Source organism: Brassica napus, chromosome C4 (assembly GCF_020379485.1).
Source record: "Brassica napus cultivar Da-Ae chromosome C4, Da-Ae, whole genome shotgun sequence".
Lineage (NCBI taxonomy): Eukaryota > Viridiplantae > Streptophyta > Magnoliopsida > Brassicales > Brassicaceae > Brassica > Brassica napus.
In genome coordinates this window covers 38,586,252-38,606,318 of record NC_063447.1, presented here as the reverse complement: position 1 = coordinate 38,606,318, position 20,067 = coordinate 38,586,252, and the positions used below count along the sequence as shown (strand labels likewise).

Here is a 20,067-nt window from a genome sequence, read left to right as displayed (position 1 = left end):
ATCCAGTATCCACACATATAATTGTTAGTGTATAACTATACAAATTATATATGAATACAAATATTTTTTAAGAGTATCCGTTCTTTGTCCACCATACGCAACACATCCAAGCGGAAAAGCTTACCTTATTATTTCAAGTGTGAAAGGAGATTAATTAACAAAAGCAGATTAATTAACAAAAGCGTTCCTGTTATAAATCCAATGGTGAATATTCATAACCAGGTCCGGTCCAAAACCGCTCCAATACATAGAAGATAGAGATATGGCCGAAACCCTAGAGAGAGGAAAGAGAGAGAGCCGACTTCAGGAGAGAGAGAGGCGGCCACAAGAGTAGGAGAAAAGGAAACCCTACTTCCTTTTCCTTATATGTTTATGTTTTAGTAGTTTTCCTAAATCTAGATGGATTAGGATATGTACTCTTTCCATTTATCTTTATCTTGTAATTCTTATATAAGGAACCCCCATTGTTCATTAATAATAACACAGAAATATTCTGTCTCTAAACTCTCTAATTACAACACGTTATCAGCACGATAGACTCCCAAAACCCTGAGAAAGAAAATCGCCAATCCCTAACCCTAAACTAAAATCCGTCACACATAAACCCTAAATACGGCGCAACTTAAAATCGATCGATCTCTCAAACTCTGAGAAGTCAGACGGCGATCCACATATCAACTTGAAGCCCTTGACGAGACGAATCCATCAGCGCAAACGGTTCGTCGATCCGATCTCATACGCGCCCTCACGCTCAGCCACAATACGCGTCGCCGTTTTACTTTTGGAACCCTAAATCCGACTACCTCAGCGCACATCCGCGACCAGACGCCAAACCGTCCGAGACAGCTCGCTTCCGTTCTCCAACTCGCGACCTGATAGGAGCCAGCGTCCGTCCGCGTGCAAGATAGAGGTTCATCCGACTTTGGTGGTCCGGTTCAACCCTACAAAATAAAGGTAATTCGAAATATGAAAACAAGAATCGAATCTGGTTGTTTTGTAAAGATTGAAACCTAAAATATAATCTCTAAAACTAAAAGCCATAGGTTAATAGATCAATCCCCTATGAGTAAATCGAAGCTCTATAAGTTCGATATAAACCCTAAAAACGAGATTGATCCATTGATCAATTAATATCAGAACCTTAAAGGTTTTTGAATCTCAAATCAAATCCCTTTGATCAAAGATCAAAGTTTTCGAAATCCCTAAAACCCTAATTCGAAAACTATTAAGAACTTATTGATTGATTAAGATTAAAATTGATCACCTTGAAATCAAAAATTGTTTGATTAATAAACTCAAAACCCTACATTGAAAATTGATTTTGAAATTGAATGAATATTGATTGATGATCTGAGATGTTAGGATTGATAGATTGATTGATAGATCTAATCTCAAAACTCGAAATCCTTAAGGCCTTGAAACCCTTAATCTTGATTGATATTTCTCAAGGCCTTGAAAACCTTAAATCTCACATTGCTTGAAAGATTGATTTAAAGATTAGGAACATTTACATATTGAATGTGAGTTAGGTTGCTAGATTACTTGATTCAAAAAATCTAGCTGAAACATTACCAACCTTGAAATTGGTAAACTTAATTGATATGGATTGTGTGACATTGTGTTTTTGTTATGAAACATACCGAACGGCCGTGTGGCCTAATGCATTGCTCACACTTGCGGCCTTGTGCCCTTGATTGATTAAAAGCCGTGTGGTTTAGTGCATATTTAAGTGGTCATGTGGCCTAGTATCCGGATGGTTATATAAACCGGATTGCATCATGATCCGATCCTTAAGAACGTTGTATCACATAATGGCCGTGAGATCTAAGCATTACAATACATGACCGTGTGGTCCAAGTATTATAGAGAGACTTATGAAATCATGTGCACTGATTATTTAAATTGGTTGCAAGAATTCTAAATCATGAATTGATTGATGATTTCAGATGTCGAGATTTGAGCCTTTAGATTATGCTGCCCTAAATATCTCTGGAAGATATTATCCAGAATGGGAAATTAACACTTCAATTGCCCTGAATTCTAGAGGACTCGGGAAATGTATCATTGAAGGCAATGATGAAATTGAAAGTGAAAAGCATTGAGCCATAACAATTATGCGCTATCATCTCACTGAGGAACTGAGAAATCAGTATGAAAATATTGAGGATCCTTATGATCTTTGGATAAAGCTAAAATCCATATACTCAATGGAATTATGGCGAAAAGCCATGAATGATTGGAAGATACTCAGGTTCCAGGATTTTAAATCCGTGGACAAATATAATTCTGTTCTAATGAAAATCGTCCATAGTCTTGAACTATGTGATGAAGTGGTTATAGATAATGATTTACTGTATAAAACATATTCCACATTCCATCCAAAGGATCAGTTGCTATTACATAAGGCTAAAGGTTTCACAACCTATAATGATCTATTGTCATACCTTTTGGCAACTGAACAGAGAGAGCAGAAGGTTATAGATACCATTAGCAGATTTGAAAAACTTCAGAAAAGATACATTGAGCAACAAAAGCAGTGAGATGAGATATCCTGAGGAATTGGAACACGATGAATCCAAGGCAGCCGTGTCCACAATAAAAGAAGCTGTGGCCGGCTTATAGAAAAGATCTCGACGTTTTATATTTTAAATCTTTGATTTTGTGATTTGCTTTAAACCTAATTGTCATTCACGATTTTATAGATATAATAGAATTTGTTTTGAGATCATTACCTTGTCTGATCTTACTTGAATATATGAATGATTCTATTGATAATGAATCGCCTAAAGGGCATAGGCATTACCAAGTAAGAAATCGTGAATGTGGTATAGTAAGCCTAGTAAAGAAACTATGGCTAAGGCATTGCCTATAAGGCATTATACACACCCAATGATATGTGACCCATTGAGTTATAAATGATTTCCAAATAGAAACAATGGGCAAAGAAGGAAACAAGTTCCTTCGGATTTAAAGAAAAAAAAAACGCCTAAGACCTTATAAGAAAGTGGTCGAGACTATACCTATGATCTCTACTGATTTAAACTATGCCAAAGATCAGTATGACGAGAGGCAAGAGCCGTAGTGATCATATTGCGATACACCACGAAAATTATACGCTATATGGCATGATAGGATTAGCCATCCTAGTCTAAAACTTGATGCAAAGATTAATATTGAAAAGGCACAAAGAGTTATCCCATAAAAGATCTCACGTTGTGAAACATGTACACAAAAGGAAACTCATTAGGCTTAATTGTCCCGTTCATGAGGGGGAGAGAGGATAAACCCATGATCAATACTACAAGTTCGTGTACTACTATGGTCTAAAGCCATGTTTAGGACGGCCAAACCATAAAGGCCATTACTTGGCCATGTTATAAATGGCCCGGCCACAAAGGCCATAACCGGCCTTCGGCCGCAAAGGCCATAACCGGCCGAAGAGGCCATCACCTATAAAGATTCGGTCATGTAAGTCACCATCTATCAGACTAAGATTCTAAAGTCTATAAGGCTTGGGGACATTATGAATTTACATGTATAGAATTATAATATGCATCAGACCATATAAGTGAGCATAGATATTTCCACCTCAGATTATATACGGGTCTTAAACCAGACATACACCATCTTAAGATATTTTAAATACACCACCACATATATATGTTTGCCGTCTAAGATGGAACCTCAGAAGAGGATTGCGAATATATGTTGGATAAGAATAGGACTTTCTCCACGAATTCAAAGAGACCGTGAGCCAAATTATGGGTGATCAAATAGTGGCCAGGTACACGGATTGCATGATCAATGAATCCATCTATCCAACATCATAATGAGAAAGCTATAAGCTGGTACAAAGAGCAAATAAAGAATTATAAAAGAATGAATGGTATCAACCATCATGGTCTTGGCAAAGATCCTCGGATTAGAATTGTAGACGTCCAAATAAAGAAAGATTATAAAAGGCTAGCTAATCGAGATGCCAGACACTGACCCGAATAGAAAAAAATGACTAAGTCATAAACCAGCTTAGCACCAAACGAAATCTAATGTCCTAGAAGAGACGTAGTCAAGTTGCTATAGAGTCTATACAAGATAGACCAAGTGTTCCATAAGATAAAGGAATCTCGGATAAAAAAGAATGGTGCATAGAATACAGATCCGAGATTATAAGAGAAACCATACCAGACATTGAGAAAAGGCTGCGCAGCTACACATCTAAGGTACCAAACCATGTAGTCTTGGGACGCCAAGCTGCTAGGTAATAAAGGTCCTGGATAATAAGATCTCAAATCTATAGATCATGTCTGGAACATAATGGAACCACATATGAAAGTGTCGACACACACATGAATGTTATATAAAAGATGCATAAGAGAATAGCACTTGAACATAAAGAGATGAGCGAGGATCATGAACCCACGAATGAGTACTCATACAATCATAAAGATCATACAATCAGAAAGATAAACGTGGAGGTTCAAAGTATCTAAAGGAGAGATGGCCGTATTGGCCATATACATATACAGAGACGCTATCTGATAAAACCAGTGAAATAGATGGATCTTGTGAGATAAAGAAACCGTGAGAAAAGGCACATGATCACGAGGTCTAGAGTGTTCATGTTTCCTAATAACAACATTAGATCATAGTTTGTTACACAAGGTACTCACAGAGATCAAAGGAACATATTATAAGGAGATGAACTCCTATGTGGTGGTTGCTGCTACAAAATTTCAAAATTAACAAAAGGTCTGGTCATAAGAAAATAGATACAATTATGTAGTAAAGCAGCATATAGATCACTGGATAAAATTGAAAGAACAGCTTTGTTCCTAAGCTGATTCATGGACTGAAATAAAAACAGCTGCATATAGTATGTAAAAGAAAGTGATCACGCATGATCTTGGAGTTGTATAAAAGACAATCCAATAACAGTCCATAAACATTTGAAATCCCTTTTGTTTGTACTAAACCTAAAAGAGGTTAGTAGACTGATACATAACGTATCTGTAGGCATCCGGTCCTTCGACTAAAGACGTCCAGCCCTTAAGCTAAAAGGCATCCGGTTTTCAGATAAAGGCGTCCGGCCCCTTCTACTAAAGGCGTCCGGCTCTTATACTTTGATCACGGGCTAGTAGAAAAGATCCACCATCAGGTTGCAATCCGACAATCAGATCTCTTAAGGATCCGGCATAGCAGAATAGTTTCCTGCTGCTGTATGACCAACTCCCACAAAGTTTTCTCGAGAGGACAAAGAGGAGATGTTTAATCTATCCTTCCCTGTCGGATATAAAGTATTGTAGTCCATAAGCTCGTGAAAGCCGAGATTCATGACCTAATAATATATACTTAGCGTGTGATATGATCCACAGCAACTAAGGTCATGAGACGCCATCATTAAGATAGGAATGCAAAGAATAATGAATACGACATTACCTAAGGCAAAGACATCGATGTCCACATCCATGAGAGTGTTCGGCAGCAGAGCCATAATAAGAGATTATAAACTCACAGCAATGATCATTGATCTTGAACACTCATGAGACAAGTAGTGGACACATATGGACGAGGTCTATGACCTGAACATAGATCGACCAGATTGATACATGGTCGATGGTAATTATAATGGCCAAAGTAAAGAGCAGTTGATAGTAGACAATCACGCCTAGACCATGGACACATGCAAACACGATTTGCAAAGACCAAATAGTGATCTCCGAAGACAATATGGTTCATATTGTTTAAACCACATACTTTACCGGGACACTCGATGTCAAGAGATGAGAAACGACCTAAGAGTTCGAAATGGTCTAGTTACGGCTTAGTAATGAAACTAGCCGATTACTCTCATCCTATATATACAGGAAAGATCACGCATCAGATGCATAGAATGTAGAACCTACACTGAGGTTCACATCAGGGGGAGCAGTGCGTGTTGTACTATTTTTCCTTCATCATGGTTTTGTCCCACTGGGTTTTCCTGATAAGGTTTTAATGAGGCAACATGAAGCGTACTACAAATCCTGTATGGTTATGGCATCCAAGGGGAAGTGTTATAAATCCAATGGTGAATGTCCATAACCAGGCCCGGCCCAAGACCGGCCCAATACATAGAAGATAGAGAGATGGCTGAAACCCTAGAGAGAGGAGAGAGAGAGCCGACTTCAGGAGAGAGAGAGAGACGGCCACAAGATTAGGAGAAAAAGGAAACCCTACTTCCTTTTCTTTATATATTTATGTTTTAGTAGTTTTCCTAAATCTAGAAGGATTAGGATATGTAATCTTTCCATTTATCTTTATCTTGTAATCCTTATATAAGGAACCCCCATTGTTCATTAATAATAACACAGAAATATTCGGTCTCTAAACTCTCTAATTACAACAGTTCCATATATATTCTAATCCCCGGTCCAAGGGATGCACAATAATACCCAAAACTTCTGAGATTTAAAATAAAACTAAAGTCGGAAAGGCAAAAGAGAAATAGAGAAAAGCAGGAGATTCTAATTAAGGTGGTGGCTTCTTCCTTTTCTCTCGAGAAAAATAAAAGATGAAATGAAACAGAGTGGCAATAAAGTTTGTGGACAATCAAGCTGTCTTGGATGCTAAAGGAAACAATGACTAGTTTTGTATGTTTTATGTTTAGATAGATTACGGCTTAATCATAGTTTGTCATGTTTATATTCCGTCTGTTCCATAGATGATTTTTTTCGTTGAGTGTACAATAATTAAAAGAAAACTTGCATAACAACAACAATTAATTGTAAAGACAAATAAGCAAAATTGATTCCACTTGGTATATTGTAAAAGATAAAATATCAAATGTGTTTTAAAAGGAAAATGGAATGGTAGCATCGCTTATTACGAAATGGATGAAATTAAAGAACTGTTATAGTTTTTTGTTTTTCTTAATTGTCATAGTTTTTATTCTTTACAATCCGGAGGTGTCCGACGGGTTTCTCACCCTGTACGCGATGGACATTATTGCTCGAAATAAGAATTGAGTATTTATATCGTCTGGCCATATAAGTAGAAATATTTAAGATGGTAGGTTTCGATTATAACCTTTTCAACCATGTCGTACAACTCGACTAGTTTTCAATGTCATAGTTAACGACAAAACTTTAGTAAAAGACGAATAAGAACAATATGCTTTATGATAAATGTATAATTGTGTACAAGTGATTAGTATACTGTCGCGTTGAATATTTGCATGTTCTTTCTTCTAGCTTAAGCGTTCTTTCTTCTAGCTTAAGTCTAGCTTATCTTCTTCTCTTTCTTTTTTTTTTTGTTAGACTAATTATCAAAGATTCGAGCTTTGGATTGTCCCAGAATTTCCAAAGGCAATCTTCGAGCTTTGGATTGTCCCAGAATTTCCAAAGGCAATCGATTGAACATGAGAGCACCTCCGGTATCTAAGTAATTAAACAAAAAAAAAATGAAAAGATTATGAAAATTAGGAGAGAAACAACAAAAGTTTCTCAAATAATTTTTGAGAAGCTCTATGGATACTATGATAACAGATGTCAATATGTGACAAGTTTAACTTTATAAACACTAAAATTAATTATATAATTAAAACTCACAAAATATTTGTTTTTTTTGTTATAAACCAAATGATGATCCACCATGGACCATCCCGTACTGCAGGCTCAATCCAGGACATGATAAAGACAACCAGAGACTATGTGTTTATCTAGTATATATTCCACGTATATCCGTAACATAGTATTTTTCCTTATCCTTATCTTGTTAGGATAAACATGACCTTATGACGGTCTAATACCTTGTATATATATGGACCTTCTGGTCGACAGTAATGAGAACAGAAGTATTTTCCCAACACTTTATTTACAACACGTTATCAGCACGACGTTGCTCTCATAAACCCTAACCCTAAAAACCAGAAATAAATCCGAGCAGTAAAAACCCTAATTCCCGACAAACTTCAAACAGCTCTATCCCTCAACTCCGGTGGATCCAGATGACGAGCCAGATACCAAATTAAAGCTCTTGACGAGACGAAGCCAACGCCGCTAACCCCACATCAATCGAAGTTCGGACGCGCCCCCACGCTCAGCTACAATACAGGCGGAAAATTTGTTCCAAAAACCAAAATTTCTCTCAACCATATACCAGTCTCCTATTCCAACAAGCAGCAACAAAAACAATAATTCCGAGCAATCCATCAGCTAACCAGGAAGATCTCTAACTGATAGACCGATCAACCCATCAAAAGTTTTCAGGTATCATCGAAAACTCATCTAAAACCCATAAAGTATTAAATACCCCTATCCGCAGCCATGTAGCTATATTTAGAAACATGTCTCTACAAATAAAATAAAACCATAAACCATAAACTCTTTAAAATCTCGAACCTGAACTTGTTTTGAACATGTTCTTAATCTGAAACTGATTTTAAAATTGTTTAAAACTTTTCCTGATGATAGTTTCACATAGAACTGTTTAGGATTGAAGGTTAAACAATTTTTTAAAAAAAATCTGACTGCTATATGTTGAAAGAAACCGATTGTTACTTGCTTAAACTTATCATTATTGTCCTGTTTAATGTTCTTATCTGATCTGAATCAACTAGAACTGTTAAGGACTGCATGTTACATAATTTTTTTTGAAAATCTGATCATGGTTTCATAAATTAATCCGAGGTTTTACCTCCTGTTCTTGTCTGAGAAATTTGTTTTCCTGATGATTGATAACGACTAGAACTTGATTAGGATTGAAAAAAATATTTTTTTAATATTTAAAATCGAAATATCAGAGATATATCAGAGAAAATATATTTATTTTTAAATCGAAAAGTATATAATAAATTGCATGAATAAATCAAATCTTCCTGATTTATTTTTTTTAAGTCACAATAATTTCTGATTTGATTATTTTTTGAAAAAAAATAATATTAAATATATGGTATATTTTTCAAAAACCCTAACCTGATTTCATGATTGAATTGGTTTGTTTGATTGCATATTGTTTGCATACTAATATTGCATACTGAACATGAAATCTCGACTGTTAGGGATATAGATCATTCATAGTTTTCAAGCAATCTGATCTGAACTGAAAAAAAAAATCATTATACTAAATGATCCGATCCAATGGGATGAAGAAAATATGGAACATTTTCCTGATCATCTAAGATAGAATCCCTAAAGGCCTTGAAACCTTGTGTTTGAAATAAGAGGACCTTAAATCTGAAAAATACATTGATCCACACCTTAAACCGTATGGTTTTAAGAAAATGCATCATTTAGAAAAAAAATTTCTTTTGGTCCGTGTGTGGCATTGATATGAAGCATGAAAAATTTCAAAAAGATTACTTGATTAAGACCTGTTTTGAATAATGATTTCAGATGTCGAGTTTCATACCCTCAGATTACAAAGCCCTTGATCTCTCTGGAGATAATTATCTTGATTGGGCTATAAACACTTCAGCCGTCTTGAAGTCTAGAGGACTTGGGAAGTGCATCAAGTATGGCAATGACACCCTTGCGTGTGAAAGACACAGAGCCATAATGATTATGCGACACCATCTCTGTGAGGACCTAAGAGACGAGTTTGGATATGTTAATGATCCTCATAATCTCTGGTCATTTTTGAATTCTAGATTCTGTGAGCCATTGTTGCACGAATCCAAGAAAAAATGGGAAGCTCTAAGGTTCCAGGATTATGAATCCGTGGACAATTATCACTCTGATCTTATGAGAATCACCTATAGTCTTAGACTATGTGGTGAATTGGTAACAAACGAGGATTTGTTAAACAAAACTCGTGACACATTCCATTCAGAGGAAGTGTTGTTATCACATCAGGCCAAAGGTTTCACCACCTATTATGACATGTTCTCATATTTATTAGACATTGAGCAAAAGAAGCAGAAAAGGATGGATAACATCAGACGGTTTAATGACATCATGGAGATATATTATGAAGTACTAGACAGTGAGATGAAAATCCCTGAAGCTAATAAAGCCACATTTGATAAGAAGAGATCTGAGGAGGATTCCGAGTGGACACTCATGGACCATGAGGTCGGATTATACATTGAATAATTTTCCGACATTCTGATTTTATGTTTTCATATCTGATTTGATTTATTTGTTATTCATTTATGTTATTGAAATAATAAAAACGATTTTGTTTTTATATATTATCTTGCTTGGTCTTGCTTGATGATTCTTGATTAAATAACAAATAAAACCTTAATAAAAGGATAATCAGTCCACTGATAGTTGATTTCATGCATGGTTTAACTTTACCTTGATTGTATAGGTTTAACTTTACCTTCCTGCAATCACATAAAATCAATTGTTGGGTGTAGACTAATGAGTCAGTTCACTGATAGATTGATTTCTCGCATAGATTTAACTTCATCTTGATTGTATAGGTTCAACTTTACCTTCCTACAATCACTTGAAATCAATTAATTGGTACTGACAATGGCAAAAGACACGACATTATTCAGACCCATTGAGTTATAAAGATTTATAACATTCTACATTGAACCAGTGAGCAAAGAAAATACGATTCCTTTCAGATTTTTGAAAAATCGCCTAAAAGCATTATGAATGCCTATACCCATATTTTCTACTGATTTATTCTATGCTAAGGATCAGTATGAAAGAGGCATAAAGCCATGGTAACCAGTATGGTTCACCACAAAATAAACACTTATGGCATGACCAGATTAGCCATCTTGATCCAAAACATGATGAAAAATTAATTAAGACACAAAAGTGATCCCATAAAATCTCACAATGTGTTATAAGTACACAAAAGGGAAAATCACTAAAATAATTAAGGCTCCACTGTCCTAAACACTACGAAATTATGAGTATGTTCATGAGGGGGAGAGAGGACTAGAACCCACAGTCCATGATCATATCATAAATTCGGATTCCATGGTTTACAACCATAATATACACGGCTGGACCCTCACTAATGGTACATCACTCACGTCCAACCTAAAGCTTAAGGACATTATGTATATAAATATTGATTTACATCAGGCCATACATGTAAGCATAGACATTCCCACTTCTGAATGATTAAGGGTCATAAACCAGACATATACACAAACCATCTTAAGAAAATACGAATATTCCACCACATATATGTGTGCCATTTAAGATGGAACCTCAGATGAGGATTGAGAATATATATTACATAAATAAGACTTCCTCCACGAAACTATAATGTATCTTGTGCCAAACATGGATGATTTAATCAAGTGGCCAAGAACACAGATTACAAAAGATAGTAATCTGATTATCCAACTTTGAAAGGAGAAAGTTATCAGGCTGATAAAGAGTAAAGAGTAAAAGAGAAATATAATGGTATCAACCATAGTTGTCTTGGCAAGATCCTCAGACCAAAGATTATGATCTAGACGTTCTAAAAGAATATGATCAAAAGATATAAAAGCTAGCAGAAATATATGCCAGACACACTGACCCGAAAAGAAAAAATGACTATGTCATACCAGCTTAAGCACCACGAATTAGATGTCTAAGAGACACAATCAAGTTGCTACAATGTCTATTAGAGATAGACAAATAAGTTCCAAATAATAAGGAACCTCGGAAAGTAATGAAAGGTGCTCAGAATCGTACAAATCCGAGTTCATAAGAGAAACCAGTTCAGACAGAGAAATAAGGTTGCGCAACCACACATCTAAGGTACCAGACCATGTAGTTTGGGACGCCAAACTGCAAGGTATAAAGGTCTTGGATAATAAGATCTCAAAATCTAATTAGATCATGTCTGGAACAGTATGAAACTAAAGATAAAGAGTGTTAACACCAAAGATGTATTTACATACATAAGAGCTCATAAAAGATTGTAGTACTTGGGATTTGAAGGATATAACCTGAGGATCATGAACCCACGTAGAGTACTCATAAAACCTATATAGGGACGTGGGGTGTTCAAAGAATTCAAAGTAATTATAAGACAGATGGGCGTAGTAACCATGTACATACAGAAAAGCCATCTAAGAAAGAAACCAGTGAATGGATCTTGTGAGATAAGAAATTCCGTGAGATTAAAGGACATGACCACATGGTATAGTGTGTCCATGTTCCTTCTAAATAACGTTCAAGTATAGCTTGATTACACAAGGATACTCACAAGGACCAAGGAACAATTTATAAAGAGATATGCTCCTATATGGTGGATGCTACTACAGAAAATCAAGTTTGATTTTGTCTGGATATTTACTAAAGAAATAATGGTGTAGTAAGCAGCAAATGGATCACTGGATAAAGGTATCAACGTACCATAGAAATATGAGAAAGAAATTCTCATAGAACAAGCTTTGTTCCTAAGTTGTTTATGGATTGTAATATACAGCAGCTGTAAGTAATATGAAAGACTAAGTATTTACTTAGTGCAGTCAGTCCATACAGAAAATATTATAATTCCTTGTGATCATAATAAAGACCAACTGAGAGAAAAAGGTTTAATGGTTCAAAGGTTCAATAATACAAGTTATCGATTGATTAAACAGGCTATGTTTTACATATGGAAAGTCTGTAGAAAAATCATAGCCGTGTGTGTGTGTATGATTAAGTCAGCACGTCTAAGTGAGAACCATAAACCAGGATAGTGACCAGAAGGATGTCTGGTCGTGGCTTAATGATTATAAGCATTGCTAAAGCAAGAAAAGATCGATAACCATGTACAAAGGACATGAGTGTATGACTGCGAATTCATTGTGTGATGAGTTTCATTGCAGCAAATAATTATTGATGGTATGACCTTAGACACTCATGATTATGAACGAATATAGACAAGGTCTATAGCTCAACATGGATCGACAAAAGAAAATAAAGAATGATTGGTTACAATGGATAAAGCCATTGGCACATACGAAGAGATATAAGTCCGAATGAACGAAAGATATGAAGTAAAGTTGTTCGTATGTGTTCTGGGTCTATGACTCAATATATATTGAATGTCCACGTTTTGGGAAAGCCATATAACCAAAGAGAATCTGTGGGACATGAAAAAGGACCTGCAAGTAAAGTTTTATTGCAGATTATAAAGTCCATCTGAGCACCGTTTGAAGCACCATCAGTTCAACCAAGACATGGAGTGATCAGCAGCAAAGATGTACATCCTGACCACATCTTAAAGGAGTTCCAAAAGACATACCAACGTCCAAGACTTACAAGTTCATTCAAGGAGATTCCAGCTGATCATCTTCACCAAGTCATAGGCAACTTCAACGTTCAAGAAGACTCGGATACCAGATGGGAATGCGTCTACTACAGTGATGAATTCATCTGGGGGAATTCATGTGTTGTACTCTTTTTCCTGTCCTTGGTTTCCCATTTTGCCACATTGGTTTTGGGGTTTTTCAGGAGAGGTTTTAATGAGGCAACATTAAGCATGCAACGAACCTATACCGGATGTGTCGATCAAGGGGGAGTGTTATAAACCAAATGATGATCGACCATGGACCAGCCCGTACTGCAGGCCCAATCCGGGACATGATAAAGACAACCAGAGACTATGTGTTTATCTAGTATATATTCCATGTATATCCGTAACATAGTGTTTATCCTTATCCTTATCTTGTTAGGATAAACATGACCTTATGACGGTCTAATACCTTGTATATATATGGACCTTATGGTCGACAGTAACGAGAACAGAAGTATTTCCCCAACATTTTATTTACAACATTTTATTTGATTTAGAACTCTTAATTATGATGTTCTCTGAGAGACGAACACTTGTATGCAACTAAGCATTAACTTGCATGCACGAAGCTGTCGAATACATGAAACTTTTAAATCACACAATTCAAAATCTATTACATATCTCAATGTGTTTACAACACTATATTCGCCACTTGGAATTCTCACAGCAATTTGAGAATGAGTATACTGACATGTTACATTTGAAAAAAACTTCTCAGTCAAACTCTACATAAATATGTTCACACTATGTAATATTTTACGTTTTTTTTCAATATAAAGCTCACATGCAGAATTCGACAGATTATACAAAGGTTCCACATAGAAAGATAATTTATAGACCCAATTGTATATATATTATTTTTATTGTTTACAGATATAATTTGATTTTCATTGTATAAAAAAAATTCACTAATATCTACGCCTATTTTATTTTTACTTTATTTTAATTTAAGAACTTTACCTTTTATGTGTTATTTTGAACAAAAATATCTTTTAATGTTAATTAACGATATCTTTATATATTTATCAACATTTTTATATATTTTTATATACATATACATATGCACATTGACATGAACATCTATATAACTAAATATTCAGCACAAGTGAAGATTCTAATTCTCTTGGAATTCGGAATATTCTTTTTTCTTCTTTAATAATTCATTTCACCATCGACCAAATTGTAATGAAATTATTTGTCTTAATGATTTTATTTTCTTTTTCTTCAACTATTATATAGATTTGATTTGATTTTGCTTGTGTTTAGAAATTACAATCTAAACAGTATGAAACTATTGGTTCGACATTAAGACCGTCTAACATTCATATAACATGAAACCAGATAAATAATAATGATTTTTGGATTATTACTTAAAAAAAAAACAAAAACCTCAAACATTTTAACCGAAAAAACCAAAATAAATATTGATTTAGAATGGTAGTTATATTTTAGGAGATTAAAACCGAAAAACCAACCTAAAACCGAATCGATATTCAAATTAAACATACCTAGTGTCTTCTAATCATAAAAATATAACGAAATTAATAATCTCAGCGCGAGTCGCTACAAGAACGATATAAAACTTTAAGCGACATATATATAATGGTAGTAGGTAAACAAGCTCTTCTCTTAGGCTAGACCTTGTTTTGTTTGTCAAGCAAAAAGTACATATACCACTTTGCTGGTGAAGCATAATGTTTTGAAACTAATTTCAAAACCCTAGCTGCCTCATTCGCTACATGAAATTTACATTCATCTGGTATATTGTTGGTAAGAGGGGGAAAAAGCATTTGTTTTTAAATAGGGAAAACATACATAAAACGGAAAATAAACAATACATAACCATCTAGAATGTTCCCTAACCAGAAAAAAATCTACAACTACGCCTACACGTTTAGCCCAAAGGCCAAAGTATTGCCCCAATGAGAAAGAGAAATTCCCAAGGAAACGAATAGCGCATGATGTCATCGAAAAGATCATGTTCAAGTTCATATACTGGCATGTTACATTACATGCACACATGCATGGTGCTACGTTGATGAACATTTGAAATGAAAGCGTCCATCTACAGCTTCGAGCAAGCCAATCTCATCACATGGCTCTTTTTCGCAAACGCCATCGTCAAGAGAGAGGTTAAGATCGAGTACAACGCAAGTACCACCGTTCTTGTCCTCAGATTGATCTGAACCGTCCGACGACTTCTGATTAACCGGAGGAGAACAAGCTCTTGATCTTGAGCTGAATCTCTCACAGCTCAAGATCACAATCGCATCTCTAAGGTAAGCTTCTACACCACTCGAGTTACAAACTCTTCCTCTCTCAATGGCTCTCTTGAAACCCATTAGAGACAAATAATCAGCCTGCTCTATATCTTCCACTAAGAACACTCTTCTTGGATTAAGCGAAACAGCTTCAGAGAATCTCTCAATGTAACTCCAGTTCTGTTCATCTCTCGACCTCTTGTTCCTCGAATCTTTCGATGAGAAACTGCTCAAACAGATATAGGCAAAGCTGTCTTGCGATCCGAACACGAGTTTAGCCAACTCTCTGGCGATCTTCTCTTTAGCCTCTACATCAAGACCTTGAAAGAACATCCATGTGTCTTCTTTTTTATCATCTATTCCGTTTATATTTGTCCTACTCGATCCCGACCTACATTTCAAGACAGTTTTGGCTATCTCTGAGATTATATCCTTCTGCCATGGTACCTTGCTCTGCAAGGCATCACATAGTGTCGCTAGGTTTTCAACATTCATCTCTTTAAACCTAGAAGAGACGTGCTCTACCTCCATTCCATCGCTCGAGGAAGCTGCTGAGTTAGGATTCGAAGAGAAGAGCTCTGTTCTTTGCTCGGTGTCATGTTCTGGAATGAACAGTCTTAATTCGGATGCACCAGAGGTCACCGAGTGATGATGAAGGTACTTGTTTGTCTCGATCACAGGCCAATCACCGTTGGTTTGAAGATGGTCGAGGGTACTAGAGAGTGTGAGTGTTTTTAGAGATGGTCTCTTGTGGATTGAATCACAGATTGTGTTCCACTTAGCCACAAGTTCTTTGATAGAATCTGAATCCTGCCAAGTCCAAGAATCAAACATTGATGCTCTTAAAATAAGAAAGTGATTTTGGCATGAGAAATGTGACTTTGATTTGGTTGTTATACAACTCACATTGTGACTACTTTGATTCTCCTTCTTGTATTGCTGAAGCCAAGCCGGTAAAGCTGCAGTGGTTACATTGCTATTGCTGCATTGTAAGAACCTAGCTTCTGCTTCAAATTTGGTAGAACATTCCTCACAGAAACTGAGCTGCATCTCTAATGAATGCAGCTGGACAGGTAAGTTCTCTGACTTCTTGACTTCAACCTCACTGCTTTGAAAACAACATGGTGATTAGCTCAGGAGTGTTTAACTTGATTTAATAACTTAAACTGAAATGGAGTGATTTCTTAAGTCTTTCTTTAGTATTTCTCACAAGAAAAAAAGCATATAAAAAGTGAAAATAATATAAAAAGTTTATAAAGAGGATGCACGTTGTAACACCGTTCTTTTAGATGATCACCAAATAAAGCAAAAACACTATAGGTGAAATTGTCTTTTTCGAAAAAAAGACAAAATAGTTAGAAAATATCCAAGAAAAAAAAACATTGCTAATAGTTAGAACATATCCAACAAAAACTTTTACCTCTCGGAGACGAGACTCAAGCGGAGGCTACTAGTTGTTGGAATAGTGAGAGTAGTCAGACACCAAAGGGACTCAAGCGAGGGTTGACCAGACTTGCATCTCACGTAAGTCTCTGAAGTCGCAAGACCCATTAACCAAAACCTTCCATGATCTCCCATGACCAATCCACGAGCCAACTTCCCTATCTCCATTATCATATGCTCCACCGCACAGTAGGTGTTGTTGTTGTTACTATTCGTTCTAGACTCTACGAACCAGTTTAGGTCTCCAAGATTAAGAATCACTCCTTTTCCTACACAGCTTCTGACGAGTGTCTCCAACTCCTTTAGCTTATGCTCCACATCGAATCTACTCGGTTGTCCGAACGAGGAGAACGATAAAGTTATAAACTTCACGTCTTTTAAAGCTTCGGGCACGTCTTTTTTGTCAACTTTCTCCATTACTGTTCGCACAACTTTGTCAACAGTTGCTAAACACTCTCCCACGATCACGAAGTTCTTCCTCTTTTTGTCGACAAGACTGTCTATAACGTTCATGACATCCTCGTTCCTGACTTGTCCTTCTTTGGGTTTACTCGAGGAGGTTGTTTTCGAGCAAGTCTCTGAAGACACAGCTTGCTCGACTTTGCTTTTCACTTGAGGACTCGAGAAACCAGCTTCTCTCATAACTCTACTCACGCCAGGATCATCTAGGATGGATATGATCAGCTGCTCCACTTCAATATTGACTGCTAGAACCGGTTGCTGCTGGCTTTCGATGGATCCACGCCGCTGGTGAGCCTGCGCGCGTTTGAAAGCTGCACCGAGAGCGTTAGAGATAGAAGGGAAAGGGGAAGTTTGAACCCCTAACATAGGACTCCCCGTGGAGGTCGGGAGGCGGTTTAGTGCCACGTTGAAGCAGAGCTCTAGGGCTCTGCACTGAAGAGGATGCGTGTGGGATTGGAGACAAGCTGTTCTAAGTAAACCAGTGGGAGCGGAGAGCATGGTGCTAGCCACATGGAGAGGTGTGACTTGAGCATGTCCTCTCCTTCTAGCCAAGCCCATGGCTCGTTTCACCAAGTTTGCAGCCTCAGGCGTGAGAGCTTGCTCCACCGTGCAGCTTCCGGCTCTCATGGTGACAAAACACCGTAAAGGAAGACAGGGGAGCGGTAGTAATAGTACTTAGAAGAGAGAGTTATACGGTAAAGGCTTCAAGGGACTTGGCTTCATAGATAACAAAAGCAGTTAAAGTAGAAGGATTATATTGTTTCTATTTGGAAGGTGGGATTAAGCTAAGAGCAGAGTAAGGAAATAGAGGGAGAGATCAAGGGAGAGGTGAAAAGAAAAGGGTTTTGGTCTTCAAATATATGAGAAAGGAGGAAACGTGTATGCTTTTCTTGTGAGCGAGGCAAAATTTTGGGGGATTTTTTAGGGTCCAAAGTGATTTTTGTAGTGAAAAGTGGAATGCATGTGATGACAAAGCAGTATCAAAAGGAAAAGGTAACTCAGCTTTGCCCTTATATTCTTTTCTTTCTCAAATTCCACCAAAAAGATGTAATGGGTACTGCAGCTAAGTGGGTCTCTTTCTTTTCTGCAAAGTGTATCACTTATTGATAAAAGAACCTAATTAAACAATAAATGGGTACTGCAGCTAAAATTACAAATCATCCTTTACTTATATAATATATAACTTTTTTTTTGAACAACCCTTATATAATATATAACTAAAGAATAAATTATAGCCTCAATAATATCTGTAGAAATTTGTTTTTTATAGATATGGGTAATAATCAGTCTCTCCTTTTGGCACTTTGAAGCTACTAGGATCATATCACATGTAATCAACAACATATGAGCAACAAAAAACATAGCAATGACCAGATTTTTGTCTTAAAATAGTATATATTTTAAACTATGTCTCAATAAACATATAATATTTTTCCCAAAGAATATTTTCACTCAAATTAACATAGTTGATTATAGGCATGGGCGTTTTTAACTCAACCCGAAGTACCGACTTTAACCCGAACCGGAAAAATCGAAACCGAATCCGAACTGTTTTACGAAAATATCCGAATGAGACTTATGAGCTTACTACTTTGGACTTTGGTTATAACCCGAACCGAACCGAAATCTGAATTAGGATCCGAAGATATCCGAAATTAGTTAAATATGTTAATGTTTTTATATATATTAAGGTGATTTAGATATTTTAGAGTATTCAAAATATTTTTGTAGTTTGCTTTATTTGTTATTTTGAATACTTTTTAGTTAATTTAGATAGTTTAACTAATTTTTAATTAGATTTGTAAATAATTTATATATTTTGAATTTTTTTGGTCAATTTTCGAGGTTTTTAAATATATATTTTTGTACGATTTTAAACATTGGTTAAATCCGATCCGAACCGAACCGAACCCGATCCTATAACTAGTAAAAACCGAATGGTACTTATGAACATAACACCGAAAATCCAAAAATCCGAATCACCCGGACCGAAACCGAACGGACCACCGAACGCCCAGGCCTAGTTGATTAGGTGTTAACAGTAATCAATAAGACTGTGTATAATAGATGTTACTATCTCATTTACAAGTAACAAAAATGAAGTATCAAATTCTGTTCCAAAAGATAATCACAAATCACTCGCTTGATGACAAAAGTCGTAACCTGTTTATGTAATTTTCAACCTATCAAAAATTTGTAAAGAAAAATGTTCTCTCAGCCAAAATACACATATGTAATGATATTGAAAATCGTACTTTAGTTTACCAATGTTATTACCATCCTAACTCTTAAGGGCAAGAAACACATAACAAAGAAGGGTCATTACCTTGGTCGTTGAATAATATTATACCGGCCAATCCGCGCTGGGCGAAGAGTGAAATAGTTTATTGGATTATTTATTATATATTGTATTAAGATATTTGTTGTATATCTTTTTCTGGAAGTGGGCATTCATATATCTGTTCGAATTCACCTAATATATTCGGATTTCTGATTTTTAGAATTAGAATTTTAAATTGTATTCGGATATTTACAAATTTTGGTTTGAATTTGGTTTGAATCATTGCGAATTCGATTCGGATTCGAGTTCGGGTACCCATTTTAATTATGTATTTTTTAAAAAAATTAAATATACTTAAATCCTCAAAATCCGAAAATAAAATAATATAAAAAATAA

The 20,067-nt window shown here is 35.9% G+C and overlaps 2 protein-coding genes across 2 annotated transcripts; one reads left to right on the top strand and one right to left on the bottom strand.

Moving 5' to 3' along the window:
• The first annotated feature begins 9,371 nt into the window (after nt 1-9,371).
• LOC125586062 lies at nt 9,372-10,070 on the top strand. Its single transcript, XM_048755857.1, has one exon. The coding sequence runs from the start codon at nt 9,372-9,374 to the stop codon at nt 10,068-10,070; it is 699 nt and encodes a 232-aa protein (XP_048611814.1).
• A 4,925-nt stretch (nt 10,071-14,995) lies between these two features.
• On the bottom strand, nt 14,996-18,579 carry LOC106390692 (protein SMAX1-LIKE 3). Its single transcript, XM_013831217.3, has 3 exons — nt 16,906-18,579; nt 16,392-16,590; nt 14,996-16,295 (listed from the first exon to the last, which is right to left on the bottom strand). Exons 1-3 carry the CDS (start codon nt 18,015-18,017, stop codon nt 15,255-15,257), a joined length of 2,352 nt encoding a protein of 783 aa, XP_013686671.1. The 5' UTR covers nt 18,018-18,579; the 3' UTR covers nt 14,996-15,254.
• Between the last annotated feature and the right edge of the window lie 1,488 nt (nt 18,580-20,067).

Bases quoted from the DNA above. Each gene is read 5' to 3' on its own strand.
- LOC125586062 (XM_048755857.1), top strand. From the start codon at position 9,372: ATGTCGAGTTTCATACCCTCAGATTACAAAGCCCTTGATCTCTCTGGA.
- LOC106390692 (XM_013831217.3), bottom strand. From the start codon at position 18,017: ATGAGAGCCGGAAGCTGCACGGTGGAGCAAGCTCTCACGCCTGAGGCT. The intron at 16,591-16,905 runs GTAAAAGTTTTT...TTTTCAAAGCAG, and splicing joins TTGAGTCTCGTCTCCGAGAG to TGAGGTTGAAGTCAAGAAGT. The intron at 16,296-16,391 runs GTGAGTTGTATA...TGGACTTGGCAG, and splicing joins AGAATCAAAGTAGTCACAAT to GATTCAGATTCTATCAAAGA.